The sequence below is a fragment of the Oryx dammah genome, unplaced genomic scaffold (assembly GCF_014754425.2).
Source record: "Oryx dammah isolate SB20612 unplaced genomic scaffold, SCBI_Odam_1.1 HiC_scaffold_10, whole genome shotgun sequence".
Lineage (NCBI taxonomy): Eukaryota > Metazoa > Chordata > Mammalia > Artiodactyla > Bovidae > Oryx > Oryx dammah.
The window spans coordinates 80,067,353-80,084,928 of record NW_024070194.1 but is presented as its reverse complement, the minus strand read 5'-3'; the positions used below and the strand labels follow the sequence as shown (position 1 = coordinate 80,084,928).

At 41.9% G+C, this 17,576-nt stretch overlaps 1 protein-coding gene across 2 annotated transcripts in view; it reads right to left on the bottom strand.

Moving 5' to 3' along the window:
* Nucleotides 1-17,576, bottom strand: part of PAK5 (p21 (RAC1) activated kinase 5) — a 415,486-nt gene that overhangs the window by 106,979 nt on the left and 290,931 nt on the right. For both annotated transcript variants that reach the window (XM_040248311.1, XM_040248309.1), the window contains one exon: nt 10,443-10,657. In XM_040248311.1, the coding sequence (XP_040104245.1) occupies nt 10,443-10,646 (204 nt within the window). In that variant the 5' untranslated portion in view covers nt 10,647-10,657. The remainder of the gene's footprint in view (nt 1-10,442; nt 10,658-17,576) is intronic.

Below are 17,576 nucleotides of genomic sequence, written 5' to 3'. Positions count from 1 at the left end.
CTGAAAGTGTAAGTCACTCAGTTGTGTCTGACTCTTTGCAACCCCATGGTCTATGCAGTCCATGGAATTCTCCAGACCAGAATACTGGAGTGGGTAGCCTTTCCCTTCTCTAAGGGATCTTCCCAACCCTGGGATTGAACCCAGGTCTCCCACATTGCAGGCAGATTCTTTATCAACTGAGCCACAAGGGAAGCCCAAGAATACTGGAGTGGGCAGCCTATCCCTTCTCCAGTGGATCTTGCTGACCCAGGAATCGAACCGGGGTCTCCTGCATTGCAGGTGGATTCTTTACCAGATGAGCTATCAGGGTCATGTTTATGTAATGCCAAATACAGAAATCCTAAGCGAGTAGCTCTCACTCGCCTGCTGGCTATGATGAAGCAAACTGCCACGAGCTCTACAGAAGCAAGGAGGTGAGTTCTGCCAACAACCTAAATGAGCCTGGATGTGGATTCTTCCCCAGTCAAGCTTCTGGATAACCGTGAAACTCAATTGATCTCCAACTGTAGTCCTGTGAGAGATTGAGCACAGAACACTGATTTCACATTCACAGAAATTGTGGGATAATAAATGTGTGTTCTTGTGAGCCATGGCGTGTGTGGTAACTTATTATACAGCAACAGAAAACTAATACAAAGATTCTCAATAGCCAATGCGTTGTGTGAGTGCAGCAAACTCAGACTAGCGCCCTCTTGGGTTTAGCATTTGCATCACAATTTTCACCTTATAGGTGAAAGTGAAAGGCACTCAGTTGTGTCCAGCTCTTTGCAACTCCATGGACTCCATGGAATTCTCGAGGCCAGAATCCTGGAGTGAGTGGTCTTTCCCTTCTCCAGGTGATCTTCCCAACTCAGGAACTGAACCCAGGTCTCCTGCACTGCAGGTGGGTCCTTTATCAGCTGAGCCACAAGGGAAGCCCAAGAATACTGGAGTGGGCAGCCTATTCCATTTCTAGCAGATCTTCCCGACTCAGGAATTGAACCAGGGTCTACACCTGTATTGCAGGCAGATTCCTTGCCAACTGAACTATCAGGGAAGCCCTATAGATAACAATAGTAGCATCCATTCAGGTGGATGGTGATGTGTGGCTTGGAAATGATCAAAGAATTGATCCACTTCCTAGTCCTAGTTTAGAGTCAACAACATAATGCTCATGTTTAAAATTACATGACAAAATGACAAGGACTGTAGGATTTGACAGTACCCCCAAGGAACCTATAGCTGCCATCTTTGTGCCCCAATTTCTGTGAGATGCTAAATAAAGATAAAATTAAGTCTTTCAAGTTCTGAGTATGTGTGGGAGTCACAGGGAGTCCATGCTTTTTCCTTTGGATTTAGAAGGACTATTTTCAGTTAGGTCATCCCTGCCAGGAGAGAAGAGTTGGGGCAAATAAGGCATCTCTGAAGACAGCGTCTCTGAATATAGAGTTTCCCAGCTATCAAAACACAGCCATTCTCCCTGGGCGAGTTCAGCTGTCAGGAGTTCAGAGCAGGCCACTCCACGGGAAAGCCACACAAATCTGGAGGCATGCCTGCGATCTGAGTGCTCAGTGTTTGACCTCTGATGTGATTAGCTCAGGGGGCAGGGAGGCCACCATGGACAGAGGAGGGGCAAGAGCCTTTGAAGGCTTACTCACTTGCTCCTTGGTGCTTGATTCTGTCACCGTGTGGGATCTGTCCGTCTTCTCCTTGGAATGACAGCTGGGGACAGAGTCACTGCAGGAATGCCGAGGAGAGGGATTTTCTCAGAAACAGACCTAACTATCAAATGGTCATGAATTACTTCCTGGTACAAGCGATGAGTGACAATTGCTTTAAAATGGTACATCCTGTTTATGTTTACCTTCAGGGTGACTACAGATACCAAACTCTTGCGAGGGAGAGTCTGAGAGCATTTGTTCATGAGGCCTTAGTGGTCCAATTTTCACCGGAAGCCTAGGATCTTCTGTGTTCTAGCATCATGGAACACGAACGTCAGGCTGTTCTCTACTTGTTCTCTGAGCTGAAGTTGTGAGATCCAGTCATTTGTGATACAGAAATGCCATGTGGATGCTCAGTGTTGGCCAGAGAGCCCAGAGGAGGTGTTTGTTTAATGCCCAGCTCTCCTCAGAATAAAAGAAGGGGTGAGTACCTGCAGGGCTCACTCTCCTGGGATAATTCCTTCTGCCCTGAACATATCAGTTTTTGCTTTTTGGAGTAACATCTAGGCCATAGGCACTGAAGGCTGCTCCAACTGTGGAAGGAAATGTCAAGGTAGCTTAGGCGAAGCACTGCTCTAAAGGAGGAAAGATGGTGCTGATAAGCAGAGGGGGTCAACTTTTACTTTTTTTTGACTTTCAAAGGTGGCTGTGTGGGTGGTGGGGAGTGGTGGGTGTGGGGCATGCCAAATATTAATCTCACTTACACAACAGAAAACGCTTTTCAGAAGTTTCCAGATTTGGTTGGATCATAGAAATGAAGACGGACAATAAACCTGACTTTGGCTTTGGCCTTACCCACTCCTCCGGGACTGAGCTCACTTGCCCCAATCTCCTGAATTTAGGTAAGGGAGAGAATGGGGCAGGTGTAACGTTTTCTTTCCGCAGTCTCTGGTGCTGGGAAGGTTGAGAAGGCACAGTGAAAATGGAAGGAGGTTCCAAAAAGTAATGGGCACGAAGAGAGCTGTGAGACTCCAAGTCTGTGGTCCTCACTGGTTTTAAAAGTGCAGAAATGCTTGGGGCTGGTGCACTGGGATGACCCAGAGGGATGGTACAGGGAGGGAGGTGGGAGGGGGGTTCAGGATGGGGAACACGTGTACATCCGTGGTGGATTCATGTTGATGTATGGCAAAACCAATACACTATTGTAATTAGCCTCCAATTAAATAAATTTATATATAAAAAAGTGCATAAATACTAAAACTTTAGTGAAGGTTAATCACCTGTTCTGCCAGTGAAAGTCTGGGTTCTAATCAACCTAATAGACACTGCTGTGGGTGTTTTTTTTTTTTTTAATTGGATTTGTAATTTTTTGTGACTTATGTTCCTTTTAAAATTTATTTATGTATTTCTTATTGCTTGGCTGTGTTGAGTCGCGGGTGTAGCACGCGGGATCTTTGCTGCGTCACACAGAATCTTTTGTTGCAGCACAGACGAGCTGTGGCGTGTGGTGTCCAGCACATGTGGGCTTTGGTAGCTGTGGGACACAGGAGCTTAGTTGCTCCCCAACACATGGGAGCTTAATTCCCCTACCAGGGATTGAACCCACACCCCCATACCGCAAGGCAAATTCTTAACTGCTGGACCCCTAGGAAAGCACCCGCTGTAGGTGTTTTTAAGTGATGTTTTTGATGAGAAGTTTTAGCATATAGGCAATCTGCCCCCAAAGTTTCATTTATAATTAACGTTTTCTTTTTTAAAAAATTAATGATTGCTACAAGATACACATTACTTCTTCTGTAAGAGGTTTGTGCTTTTCTTAAATATCTTTTGATAAGCACAGAGTCAGAAGGACTTCCTAAATCTTAACTATTCATATCCATTTAATTAACATGCCCTGAAAATCTGCAGGATTGCATATCAAATCAATATTGCTGGCACAGTATAAAATTGAATCTGACCTTTACATGAATCAATTTATTTTGCAATAGAACAATTTCTTGATCTGAGACCTGTGTCCTGCATGGATAGGAATTTAACCAATGGCCTGACTGTGGCTCACAAAGCCCCCACCATCCAGTGTCTGAAGGGACCTCCCCACCCCTTCCCTGCCCAGTTTTTTCCAGGTCCCCCAGCCCCAGGCTACTTCCCCATGCCTGTTCACACCCCCAGGGTCTTTGCACATATTCTTCCTTCCTCCTGTGAATTTCTCCCCCTCCTGGGTCTTCTTCCTGGCTCCCTGGTCACCTTCTTGAAGACTCTCCTCAAGGGCTCTGAATGGCTTCACCCTCAGATACTTTATATTATGATGATACTTTCTTTTCTTCATCATACTTATTGCTACATAGGTGTGCTGCTTGTTTATTTAGATCATTGTCTTTCTGTGAGAATTACAGCTCCTCAGGACTGGGACCTAGCACTTACGGACATCCCGCTCACCTAGAGTGAGGGTCCGGTAAATACCTTTTGAATGAATGAGTGAAATTAGTGTAAACTTTTCTGCATTCTGGGGGTTTTAAAGATACAGATCTCAGAATTGATTCTGAGGTAACAAACAAGTCTTGACAACCCTGGGTAAATAGGAGGACATAACCTCAGAGGCAAATTCTTTATCACCAGGGAAGTTCCGAGATGGTATCTTTCAGATTTGGTAGGACTTTGTAACCCTAAGAAGAAGGAAATGGAGAAGGAAATGGCAACCCACTCCAGTATTCTTGCCTGGAGAATCCCATGGACAGAGGATCCTGGTGGGCTACAGTCCATGGGGTCGCAAAGAGTTGGACACGACTGGGCGACTTAACTAACTTTGTAACCCTAAGAAGGTTTAAAAATAAGTACTGCAGCATGAGCCAAGAAATTATAAATTATCTATTGAAATAATGAAGAAAGGAAGAAAAACCAAGTTATTAATATTTTGTAATAACCAAAGTATTAATATTTTAGTAAGAGGTTAAGTGTTGGTGAAACAACATATTTTATAGCCATTATGACAATTATGATATTTGATGTGTCTTTACTGTTTTTCTTTGCATACATTTACTTTCCTGTGTTAATGTTTGAACAAGCAAAGAAAACTTAAAATATTTCACCTGTGATGTTGAAATATTTGGGAGCATGTGACTACTTAATACTTAAATGCATAGTTTGATTAATGTTACTAATTTAATAGTAGGTACTGGTATTTTTCTAAAATATTACTTAATAGATCCATAATTTTATCACATTGTTAAACTAAGTACAAATAGTAGAAGGTATTCTCCGTACACCAAAGCTCCTTAGACAGTTGAGATCTGGCCATTGAAGCATTGCAAGGGAAATACTAGCACCCTCAATTTATAGACAAGGAAACTCCTGTCTAAAGCAGCAGGCTGGTGACTTATCTAAAGCCACCCAGTCTGTAGTTGGCTGATCTTGGACTTACACACCATGTGCTCACTCCTTGGATCTCCTCTTCCTATTTCTAAATGCTTTTAAAATAAATTTATATTAATAAATAAATAAATAAAAAATAAAAATACCCCCCCCAAAAATAAAATAAAATGGCCATTCTTTTAATTTTTTTATTGGAGTATAGTTGATTTACAATGTTGTGATATAAAGGCTTTTTTAACATTACTCTCTCTGTGTGTATTAACATTTTAAAATGAGTTCTAGGCTATTAAAAAGGGTGATCATTAAGTTCAAGCTTCAGTCCACCTAAAAGAGTGGTTCTTAAAGTGTGTCCTCCACCCATCAGTGGCATCAGCAGCATCTGAGAGTTTGCTAGACAGGCAAACCATCCACCCAGAACGAGTGAATCAGAATCTCCAGGGTGGGGCCAGGAATCTTGGATTTAATAAAATCCTCAGGAGATTTGGCTGAAAGTCCAAGTTTGAGAACCACTAGGCAAGAACAAACATGACCATCCAACCGGCCCTTTATATGAAAGTGTTAGCTGCTCAGTCATGTCTGACTCTTAGCGACCGCATGGACTATAGCCCACCAGGCTCCTCTGCCCATGGAATTCTCCAGGCAAGAATAATGGCGTAGGTTGCCATTTCCTTCCCCAGGGGCTCTTCCTGACCTACAGATTGAACCCAGGTCTCCTGAACTGCAGGCAGATTCTTTATCATCTGAGCCAGCAGCAAGGCACATTCCTAACCACTAAACCATGAAGACCCTTTATATAAAAGTATCTTAATTCAGCAGGAATTTTGGTAATGACATGCTTATGACATTCTTGCAGACAAAATGATGTCACATAAAAAAGGAGTTTCTCAAAGTTATTTTCCAAAAGTTTTATGTTTTACAGGGTGCTCCCCACCCCACCCTCACCTTGCTGACATGCCTTTGGCTTGGGTACCTGAAGTTTAACTTTTGACACAATCCTAAGCTAACCTTTGGCTCTTGGTTTCTGAGATTTTGGAAATGTTGGCCGGTGTAAACTTGCACTGCTACATTATGTGGACAAATTCCTTTGCAATGATCTAAATCAAGGTTCTCAAAGCAGGTCCCCACACCAGCAGCATCAGTGTCACCTGGAATCTTTTCAGAATTGCAAATTCTCAGGCTCCATCCCAGCCCTGCTCAATCAGAAACTCTGGGGATAGGCCTGGCAATCTACTTATCAAGCCCTCCAGGTGATTCTGTTGGACTATAGCTTGAGAAATATTGATCTGAAAGATTCTACGTAGAAAAGTATATCCCAGTGATTTTGACATGTGATTTAAATAAGGTTTGGACCGAAGCAGCTGACACAACCAGTCAGAGAAGATAGTGTTGGTTGCAATGGTGAACTTACATTCAAAACCAGCCAGCCTAAAGTTAACAGTTCTGAAGAAACAGTACTTTGCCACCACCTAAGGAACTGTGTACCTCTTCCACTATTGCTTTTATATCACAATCTCTTTTCTCATTTTCCTTTGTCTATTTCAAAGGACAATTTGACTCCAACTTAGAATTGTCAGTTCTACTTAAAGACAAACAACACTTTGCCAAAACACTTTAAACATGTACAACTCTACCTATTCATTACTTTCTATTAATTCATTCATGGCTTCTTATTCCACAGAATGTTCTGACTTCTGCAATATATTCTGCATAGTTTATATCTGGCCCTTCTCAGGTCATTTGCAAGATTTCACCAGAGGAGTCTTCTCTAAAGAGTTCATTCAAACTTTGTGGTGCACTCTTGCCCCTTGAACCTATTATTTTTCTCATTTGACGAGCTGGTACAGTCAGCAGATTCACTATGATACAATAAATAAGTGCTGACAGCACCAACTGCATTCATAGGGTCTGAAGAAGGAGAAGCTTCATCTAAAAGGGTTTGGTGAGAGTATGAAGGATGGATTTCTTGGGTGTCTTTCAGCTAGGAAGCATTTAATTAATTGGTCTTTCTGGGGAAAATTCAACCTAGACTTCCAGATGTTCAAGCTGGTTTTAGAAAAGGCAGAGGAACCAGAGATCAAATTGCCAACATCTGCTGGATGATCAAAAAGGCAAGAGAGTTCCAGAAAAACATCTATTTCTGCTTTACTGACTATGCCAAAGCCTTTTACTGTGTGGATCACAATAAACTGTGGAAAATTCTGAAAGAGATGGGAATACCAGACCACCTGACCTGCCTCTTGAGAAACCTGTATGTAGGTAAGGAAGCAACAGTTAGAACTGGACATGGAATAACAGACTGGTTCTTAATAGGGAAAGGAGTACATTAAGGCTGTATATTGTCACCCTGCTTATTTAACTTATACACAAAGTACATCATGAGAAACACTGGGCTGGATGGAACACAAACTGGAATCAAGATTGCCAGGGGAAATATCAATAACCTCAGATATGCAGATGACACCACCCTTATGGCAGAAAGTGAAGAACTAAAAAGCCTCTTGATGAAAGTGAAAGAGGAGAGTGGAAAGTTGGCTTAAAGCTCAACATTCAGAAAACAAAGATCATGTCATTTGGTCCCATCACTTCATGGGAAATAGATGGGGAAAAAGTGGAAACAATGGCTGACTTTATTTTTTGGGCTCCAAAATCACTGCAGATGGTGATTGCAGCCATGAAATTAAAAGAGGCTTTCTCCTTGGAAGGAAAGTTATGACCAACCTAGACAGCATATTAAAAAGCAGAGACATTATTTTACCAACCAAGGTCCATCTAGTCAGGGCTATGATTTTTCCAGTGGTCATGTATGGATGTGAGAGTTGGACTATAAAGAAAGTTGAGCACCGAAGAATTGATGCTTTTCAACTGTGATGTTGGAAAAGACTCTTAAGAGTCCCTTGGACTGCAAGGACATCCAACCAGTCCATTCTAAAGGAGATCAGTCCTGGGTGTTCATTGGAAGGACTGATGTTGAAGATGAAACTCCAATACTTTGGCTAGCTGATGTGAAGAGCTGACTCAATTGAAAAGACCCTGATGCTGGGAAGGATTGAGGGCAGGAGGAGACGGTGATGACAGAGAATGACATGGTTTGATGGCATCACCGACTCGATGGACATGAGTTTGAGTTGGGAGTTGGTGATGGACAGGGAGGCCTGGCGTGCTGTGGTTCATGGGGTCGCAAAGAGTCGGACACAACTGAGCGACTGAACTGAACTGAACTGACTCTTGTCATTCCTTGTCTGTATTTATTTATTTTTTTCACAGACATTACTGTGCTTGAAATGTGCAGAAATCCAGGACTGGATTCATACTTGAGATGTATTTTCCAGTCATTTCTCTGTTAGCATTTAAATGTCTATAACAAACATTCCTCCATACGGACTGGATTCTCACACATTTGGCATCAAAGTTGGGAAGCCCATTACGTGAGTAAGAGAAACATGGGGCTCAATTAGGTAACTTTGCTCCAAGTCTCAGTGGGGCTGATAAATTCTGTCCAAGAAGAAAGGTAGCCAACTCACCCAGGAGATGGAAGAAATGAGTTAGAAGATTCTCTTATGTCCTACAGCCACTGCACAGGATGCATTATCACTGAGATGGGAGCTTCCTACTTTACTGCCAGCCAGGACCAGCTAAGACTAGCACAAGTGAAAAAGCACGGTGCAATAGGTGTTACTCTAACCTCATCCCATAGCAAGCACATTCCACACTCCCCGATAAGAGAGCACATCCTGGCCTTTAGCTAGGATGATATGCTAAAACAGCTCCCTTCCAGAATACTCCTCATCAAATGGCAATTTCTTAAAGTTAAGAAAATAGCCCTTGTTTCATTTGGACATTCTCCTTTGCCATGATGATCAATAGCAGACAACTTTTGGGGGCATACTTCATCTTCCTTTTCTGGGTTTTATAAAAACTCGGAATATCGCAAAAAAATAATGAAACGATAAAGCAAATTCTTTCCAATCTCGATTTCCTTTTAGATAAGTTCCAGCCTATTATTTAGTCATTAGTGAGGCATTTATCTTTTATTCCAGAGAAAATCATCTTCAATAGAAGGATCAGTTCAGTTCAGTTCAGTTGCTCAGTCGTGTCTGACCCTTTGGACTGCAGCACTCCAGGCCTCCTTGTCCAGGATACTGCCTAATATTAACAAGTAGAGTTGGTTAACTGGTCAGCTTCTATTAAATGTTGATCAATAACTGTTTAAGATGAGAGGTTCCTTTTTGTCCCTAAAGATTTATCTTCTTGAATATCCACCTCTTTTTTATATTTCAGCTGGCCTGAAAAGTTTCAGAATCTTATCAGAACATAAAATTTACAAGATGCAAGATTAAAACACTCTGTATCAATCTTTGGGCAGGACAGACCCACATGTTCAGTACTAGAATAAATTGACTAATAAGACATGAATAAATGCAAGAAACATAATTCCAAGTTACTCAGTGCAAGCGATCTCTTACAAGCATTTCTTGTAATTTATCAGCTAGGTTCCTTCTTTACACCCTTTAAAAATGCATCCACTGTTGTTTTACATATCATTTAAGCCCAGTGTATTCAATATGCATGTTAATACAGAATAAGGTATTTACATAGCTCAGATGCCTACTGATATAAGAAGTGAGGACAGAATTTGACCTATTGGATAACATGACGATAAGCTTCAATGTTTAATTCCCATAGGAAGCCTTTGGGCAATGTGATGGCCCAGGGAATTCTTATCATCCTGATGTACAGAAGGAAACTGCAAAGGCTGAGTTTTTGGTAGTCTCTTGAATTATCTGAAATGTTTTGAGTCTGATTTCCACTTTAATGCAATGATACCGATGAACAGTCCTTTTAAAAATCTACTAGCTATTTGTTTAAGGTAATTATATCTTATTTTAGGAATCTCATAATTCATTTTTATTTGAAATCTCTTTCTCTTAGACTATGAAGACTATATATGTATAATTTATGGGTATGTATACACATAAATATATTTTATTATATACAGAATATATATGCATATGCATGTATGTGTGTATACATACATAAAAATCATTTAGTATAGTTAAAACCTGTTCTTACTAGACTTTTTATAAAAGTTTAGACATTCTGAGGGCAAATGCATAACAACACAAGGCTGCCTAATATAACATCTACTCAGAGGTTACTGACACAAACAACATTTAAAGTAGAAATAAACATTTCCTATTTTGTGATTGCATTGTATGAATATGAGTAAAAAAAGACTCACATCTGAAAGTTGAGGTTGCTTTTCATGTTCTGCAATTTACAATAAGTGGTGAACATTATAATCACTGAAGAATAATTGTGGATAATATGTGGATATTTAACAACAAATACATGATTTAGGCATTTGAGAGCTCACCCTGCATCAAATGAGGTCACACTTTTTAAGCCAACTTAAAGAGCAAGTCCTGGCCATACCTTCATGGGCGCCAGCTGGATGGGCGTGATGCAGGAAGGGTCCACCATGGGCTTTGGCCTGTTGGCAGTGTCTGCTAGCAGGCTGTGCCACTGCTGTGGGAGGCCGGTAAATTTCTGTTCCTGTGGATCAAACCCAGTGTGAACCCTGTGTTCAAAGTTGGATGGGCCCGATATTTCAATCTTTTTCTTTTTTTTTCCAAACATGATGCAAAAACCTGAGAAATGAAAACAGAAAAGGGAGCAGTTTATTATCTTGCCAGCCAGGAGACACAGGAAAATCAGTAATTCACTCATCATTCTGTCTTTTCAGCTTTTCCACTATTAGCTACAGACAATGCAAGTTGTACTTTCAGAGTCTGTAGATGAGGCTGCTGCTGCTGCTGCTAAGTCACTTCAGTCGTGGCCGACTCTATGCAATCCCATAGACAGCAGCCCACCAGGCTCCCCCGTCCCTGGGATTCTCCAGGCAAGAACACTGGAATGGGTTGCCATTTCCTTCTCCAATGCATGAAAGTGAAAAGTGAAAGTGAAGTCGCTTAGTCGTGTCTGACTCTTAGCGACCCCATGGACTGCATCCTACCAGGCTCCTCTGTCCATGGGATTTTCCAGGCAAGAGTACTGGAGTGGGGTGCCATTGCCTTCTCCGGTAGATGAAGCAACTTCATTCAAAAATTTTGCTTTTTCCTTATACTTTCCACGTGGAGTAGGGTTTCCCGACTCACTGAGTTTGGTCATGTGACTCACTTTAACCAAAGGAGTGTGGAAGAAGAAAAAGTCCTTCAGTTCAAGGTGGAAAAGTTTTAAGATTTTTTTTAATGTGGACAATTTTTACTGTCTTTACTGGGTTTGTTACAATACTGCTTCTGTGTTATGTTTTGTTTTGTTTCTTGGCCCTAAGGCGTGTGGGATCAAACCTGCACCCCTTGCACTGGAAGGCAAAGTCTTAGCCCCTGGACCACCAGGGAAGTCCCCAGGGTGGAAGTTTTTGAAGGTGTTGTGTTTCCACTTCCCACTTACACTTCTGCCACTTGGCATGCACTTCTCTCTAGTGGGCGATACTCCCTCAGCCTAGATTCTGGAAGGAGAGATGCATGAAGCAGACACAAATCTGACCTCCAGGCTGGAGTCAGACCAACAGCTGACTTGTGAATATGAAATAAATGTTTGTCATGGAGCCATTAAGACCTTGTATTTGTTTGTTATGTGGTGTTACCAAAGCAAAAGCTGACTAGCACACAGGGAGAAGCATCTCAAAGTCTGATGTGCACTTCAAATCTAAAACACGTGTATGGAAAAATATGTGTAAACATGAACAATGGGGTTAATAATTATATTTACCACAAAAATTTTATTAGGATTAAACAAGTAAAAAAGTGTAAAAGAATGTCTGAAAAGCACCTGGCACAAAGTGAGTGCCAAGAGCTACAAGTATGAAACATACCTCTGGATGAATATACCAGAGATTGACTGGTATTGCCTGCATAGAAGGGAGCCAGGAGGAAGCAGGGAACAATATCTACTTTATATTGGATATTTAGAGTTTTATACGATGTATTTCGCTTGTTTGAAACAATGCAGATTACCTATTTAAAACCCCCTATGGCTTCCCTGGTGGCTCAGTGACAACTTGCCTGCCAATACAGGAGACACAGGTTCAATCCCTGGGTTGGGAAGATCCCTGAAGAAGGAAAGAGCAGCCCACTCCAGTATTCTTGCCTGGGAAATCCCATGGACCGCACAGCCTGGTGGGCTACAGGCCATGACTTTCCAAAAGAGTTGGACACGACTTTGCCACTAAACAACAACAAATGACAAAGATACACGTAGAAAATATGTAAAATAGTCACTTTATGCTTTACATTTATTGAAAACACGTAAGGTACCCTGGGCTTGAATGCCACTTAGTATTCACTGTGATTGCAGGTGGCTGCTTTTCCCTCTCTGAATTTATTGTGAACAGGACAATCACAATCATTTGGGGAATCCCAACGACCCTGTTGCACCTTTTACAAAACATGGTGCGTTGGCTTCAATGTTACTTTGTGGGGGAAACCTTGTCCCAGCCCTCAGGCTTGAGTAGGTGAGTTATACATAGATTGCTACAGTCACGTACATATTTTTCTCCACATTTATTCACTTGCTGTCAGTTGAACACTGGCATGCTTAGTATCTGTCTTCCCTTCTAGAATATAAGATCCATAAGAGCAGGGATGCTGTCCACTTGTTCATTACTGTTAGCCAATGTCTGGCGCATGGTAGGGATCAAGAAATATTTGCTGAGAGACTAACATCACCCAGAACAGAACTTTTAGTGAAGAACACCTAGGATCAGAGCTCTACAGATGTTAACATCGTCTTTTTCACTCTCCCTCCCTCCCTTCCCTTCATCCTCCTTTGGAACTTCTGTTGTTGTTGTTTTTCCTTTTAACTGTTTATTCCTGCTCAGCCAGCAGGGCTTTCCGACTTCTTTCTAGTTTTCTAATGCTTCTATTCTTTCACTACCTGGTGAGAACCTGCTTTCTGGTTGGCTGTCTTTTTGCTGTAACTTCACATGTTGGAAGGGACAAAGGAGCTCGCATTGATCTCTTCTAATAAAGTGAAAGAAAGTGAAGTCGCTCAGTCGTGTCCGACTCTTTGCGACCCGTGGACTGTAGCACACCAAGCTCCTCTGTCCATGGGATTCTCCAGGCAAGAATACTGGAGTGGGTTGCCATTTCCTTCTCCAGGGGATCTTTCCGACCGAGGGATCGAACCCAGGTGTCCCACATTGCAGGCAGATGCTTTAACCTCTGCACCACCAAGGGCACTAATACCATTCATGAGGTTCCGAGCTCAAGGAACAATCACCTCCCAAAGGCCTCACTTCCTACTGCCATCACACTGGGGCTTTGGGGATGGCTCAGCAGTAAAGAATTCACCTGCAAATGCAGGAGATGCAGGTTCGATCCCTAAGTTGGGAAGATCCCCTGGAGAAGGAAATGGCAACCCACTCCAGTATTCCTGCCTGCAAAATCCCATGGACAGAGGAGCCTGGCTATAGTCCATGGAGTCACAAAAGACTCAACTCACTAAGTCACAACTTAATGACTAAACAACGTTTGGATTAGAATGTCAACACATGGATTTTGGAAAGACACATTCAGACCACAGTACAGCATATAAAGTCTCTTGACAGGGATCAGAGTCTTCATAGCATTAACTCCCCTGACTTTATCAAAACCCAGTTTCGCATCCATCCTGGTCATTACTTCAGACTCATTTAGCAAACTCACATAAGGTGACAATGAAAAACTAACGAAAGATAGGAAGGGCTCAGAAATACCTTGGCACGTTGTGTCTCTTGGAAAACATAACGACATTAAAAAAAAACTCCTTAAGTACCTTACTATAATTAGGTTAATAAGTACAGGTCAGTTGATTTCAAACATTTGAGAACATCTCAGGCAGAGCATAAAGAAGTAATGGACGCAGCGGCGGTAGACTGTTACAGGAATGGCCCCGATGTCTCGTGCCTGCCAGTGTCCAGCCCTTGGGTGGGTCTCTCCAGCACTGACTCTGGACCAGGATATGTAATCCACAAAAGGACAACAGAAATTATGACACAAGCCTGGAATGTGCTTGCCCCCTGGGGCATGCCTCCATGCTGCTCTTGGAACCAGCCAGCATGAGAACGAGGCCAGGCCGTCTAGTTAGGGGGTGACAGATCATGTAACCAAGACACTGATCAGCCCAGGCAACGAGCCCTGGAAACAGCTGTCTCACTGACCGGCAGCTGTCCACTAGTGAGCCCAGTCAAAACAAGCAGGAAAACAAACAAACAAACAGCTGAGCCAGACCTCCAGTATCAACCTACCGAATCAGCACATAAATCAAATGGCTGTTGCTTTAAGCCATTACATTTTGGAGCAGATCTTTGCACAGAAAATGCTAACTGATATGATCCCATCCCCTGCTCTTCAGATGCCCATGACTTTTCTCTGTTTTAGTTGCTTCATAGTCTCAAGCACAGCGCCCAATCTGGGTAACCATATTAGCTGTTACATTGTGTCCACTCACTGGAGTCTTAATTGTGAGGCTATTGTCTGGTTTGTCAAGGGCCTAGAAGGTTTTCAGTGGCCAAGAAATTTTGCCAAATAAGTAAGTGACTCTATACACCATCTCTCAGTATTATTTTATGAAAACATAAATACATTTGAAACATAATTTGGTCACACATTGGCTGAGTCCACTTGACATTTTAATAAACTTCATGATCATTTGTAGAAACCAGGTGAAAATTGTTGTAGAAAAATCATTTGAGGATTTGCATATATTCATACTTGAACAAGAACTGAGAATGTTAGATCAAACATTTTTAGAACCAGAATAGAAATGTCTTACTATTTCCTTCCTGACTGGGAATTTCTCACTGGTTGCTATGGCATTCAAGTGAGAATATAAAAAAAGAAAATATTAATGAACTAATACTATTCTTGTTGCAAAATAAGCCAGAGGACACCCACAGCTGAATTAATTTGCCTACATTTCACCATGTGATACAACTGTAATTTAAATGGTAGTAAATATAGTTCTAGGTGTCTAGTAAGTTTGAGTTAAAGAAGAAACAACTTAAAAAGAAAATGAAGCTGTAAATCCTATAGTCACGTTCCTGTGATGCTCACACATGACTGAAAGCAGAGAGGGAATTTCCAAAGTGTACAGTGACATTCCATGAGTGATGTCCATTCCCCTGATAGCACTGAGGAATCTCACATTCAGGCCAAAGATAGTATGGAAATCCTCCTCAGATCCAGACCTGCTTGGTAAAGGACTTCTCTCAGATGAGCACCTGCTTAGTCTGAAAAAGTGCTAACTGTTCAGTGTGTCTGAGCTCACTTAAAACTCACGATAATCCTCTGGTGTGGGGTGCTCAAGACTACCCCTTGGTTTGATGTATTAGGAGAACTCACAGGACTCAGCACAGAGTGATACTCATGGCGATGACTATTGCAGTGAAAGAACACAGTGCAGAATCAGCAAAGGAGAAAGGAGTATGGGTGAAGTCTGCAGGCATGAGCCTCCAGTGGTTCTCTCCCAGCAGACTCACATAGGAGGTAACCAATTCCCCTAAGCACTAAATTGTGACAATACACATGAAATGCTGTCTACACAGGGAAGCTTGGGAAAGACTCAGTGCCTGAGGATTTTACTCGGTACCTGTCACATGGGCACCTCTGCCTGGTCCCTGCAAAAATTCCAAACTTCAGAAGGAAACATGGGTTCAGCAGAGACTAAAACAGTCTGGATAAACAGTTTAGTCACAGTGAGCCATTATTATCAGGGAACAGTGGGAACCCTCCTAAAACCCAAGTTTCTAGATGCCAGCAAAGAGCCAATCCTATAATTAGGTTTCTCAAAGATAGAGTCTTGGGCCTGCTGTGTGAACTCCTTCAGATAAGGGGTGTTATAGCACAAGGGGTGATATCATCATACCTCTATTTTACTGAAGTAAAAAATAGAAGCTAAGAGGTAAGAAATTGATAAAACTGGAGACTCAGAAACTCAAAGCACATTCTTTTGATCAGCCGGAAGATTGCATAATAAAGCTAAATTCTATTTACCATAGCAGAAAAAAGTATTGAGATGCCTAAAATTGACATAGTTGCACACATATATTTTTGGTGATATGGAAAAAACTGAAAAAAAATTGTTGAAAACAAAGAAATGTCATGTCATGGTGCCCTCCAGAGAAGCAGAATTTGGAGTTTAGTCAGTTCAGTTCAGTCACTCAGTTGTGTCCCACTATTTGCAACCCCATGGACTGCAGCCCACTAGGCCTCCCTGTCCATCACCAACTCCCAGAGTTTACTCAAACTCATGTCCACTGAGTTGGTGATGCCATCCAGCCATCTCATCCTCTGTCATCCCCTTCTCATCCCATCTTCAAACTTTCCTCAAATCAGGGTCTTTTCAAATGAGTCAGTTCTTCACATCAGGTGGCCAAAGTATTGGAGTTTCAGCTTCAGCATCAGTCCTTCAAATGAATATTCAGGGCTAATTTCCTTTAGGATGGACTGGTTGGATCTCCTTGCAGTCCCTTTCTAAGGGACTCTCTGGAGCCTATTACACAGAGTGAAGTAAGCCAGAAAGAAAAACATCAATACAGTATACTAACACATATATATGGAATTTAGAAAGATGGTAATAATAACCCTGTATGTGAGACAGCTAAAGAGACACAGATGTATAGAACAGTCTTTTGGACTCTGTGGGAGAGGGCGAGGGTGGGATGATTTGGGAGAATGGCATTGAAACATGTATAATATCATATAAGAAATGAATCGTCAGTCTAGGTTTGATGCAGGAAACAGGATTCTTGGGGCTGGTGCACTGGGATGACCCAGATGGTATGGGGAGGAAGCCAGGAGGGGGGGTTCAGGATTGGGAACACGTGTACACTCATGGTGGATTCATGTTGATGTATGGCAAAACCAATACAATATTGTAAAGCAAAAAAATAAATAAATAAATAAATAAAAGAGTCTTTTCCAACATCACAGCTCAAAAGCATCAATTCTTGGGTGCTTAGGTTTTTTATAGTCCAACTCTCACATCCATACATGACTACTAGAAAAACCATAGCTTTGACTAGGTGGACCTTTGTTGGCAAAGTACTGTCTCTGCTTTTCAATATACTGTCTAGGTTGGTCATTACTTTGCTTCCAAGGAAGAAGTGTCTTTCAATTTCATGGCTGCAGTCACCATCTGCAATGATTTTTGGGCCCCCCCATTATAAAGTCTGTCACTGTTTCCACTGTTTCCCCATCTATTTCCCATGAAGTGACGGGACCAGATGCCATGATCTTAGTTTTCTGAATATTGTTTTAAGCCATCTTTTTCACTCTCCTCTTTCACTTTCACCAAGAGGCTCTTTAGTTCTTCACTTTCTGCCATAAGGGCAATGTCTTCTGCATATCTGAGGTTATTGATATTTTTCCCAGCAATCTTGATTCCAGCTTGTGCTTCATCAAGCCCAGCATTTCTCATGATGTCCTCTGCATATAAGTTAAATAAGCAGAGTGACAATATACAGCCTGATGTACTCCTTTCCCGATATGGAACCAGTCTGTTGTTCCATGACCAGTTCTAACTGTT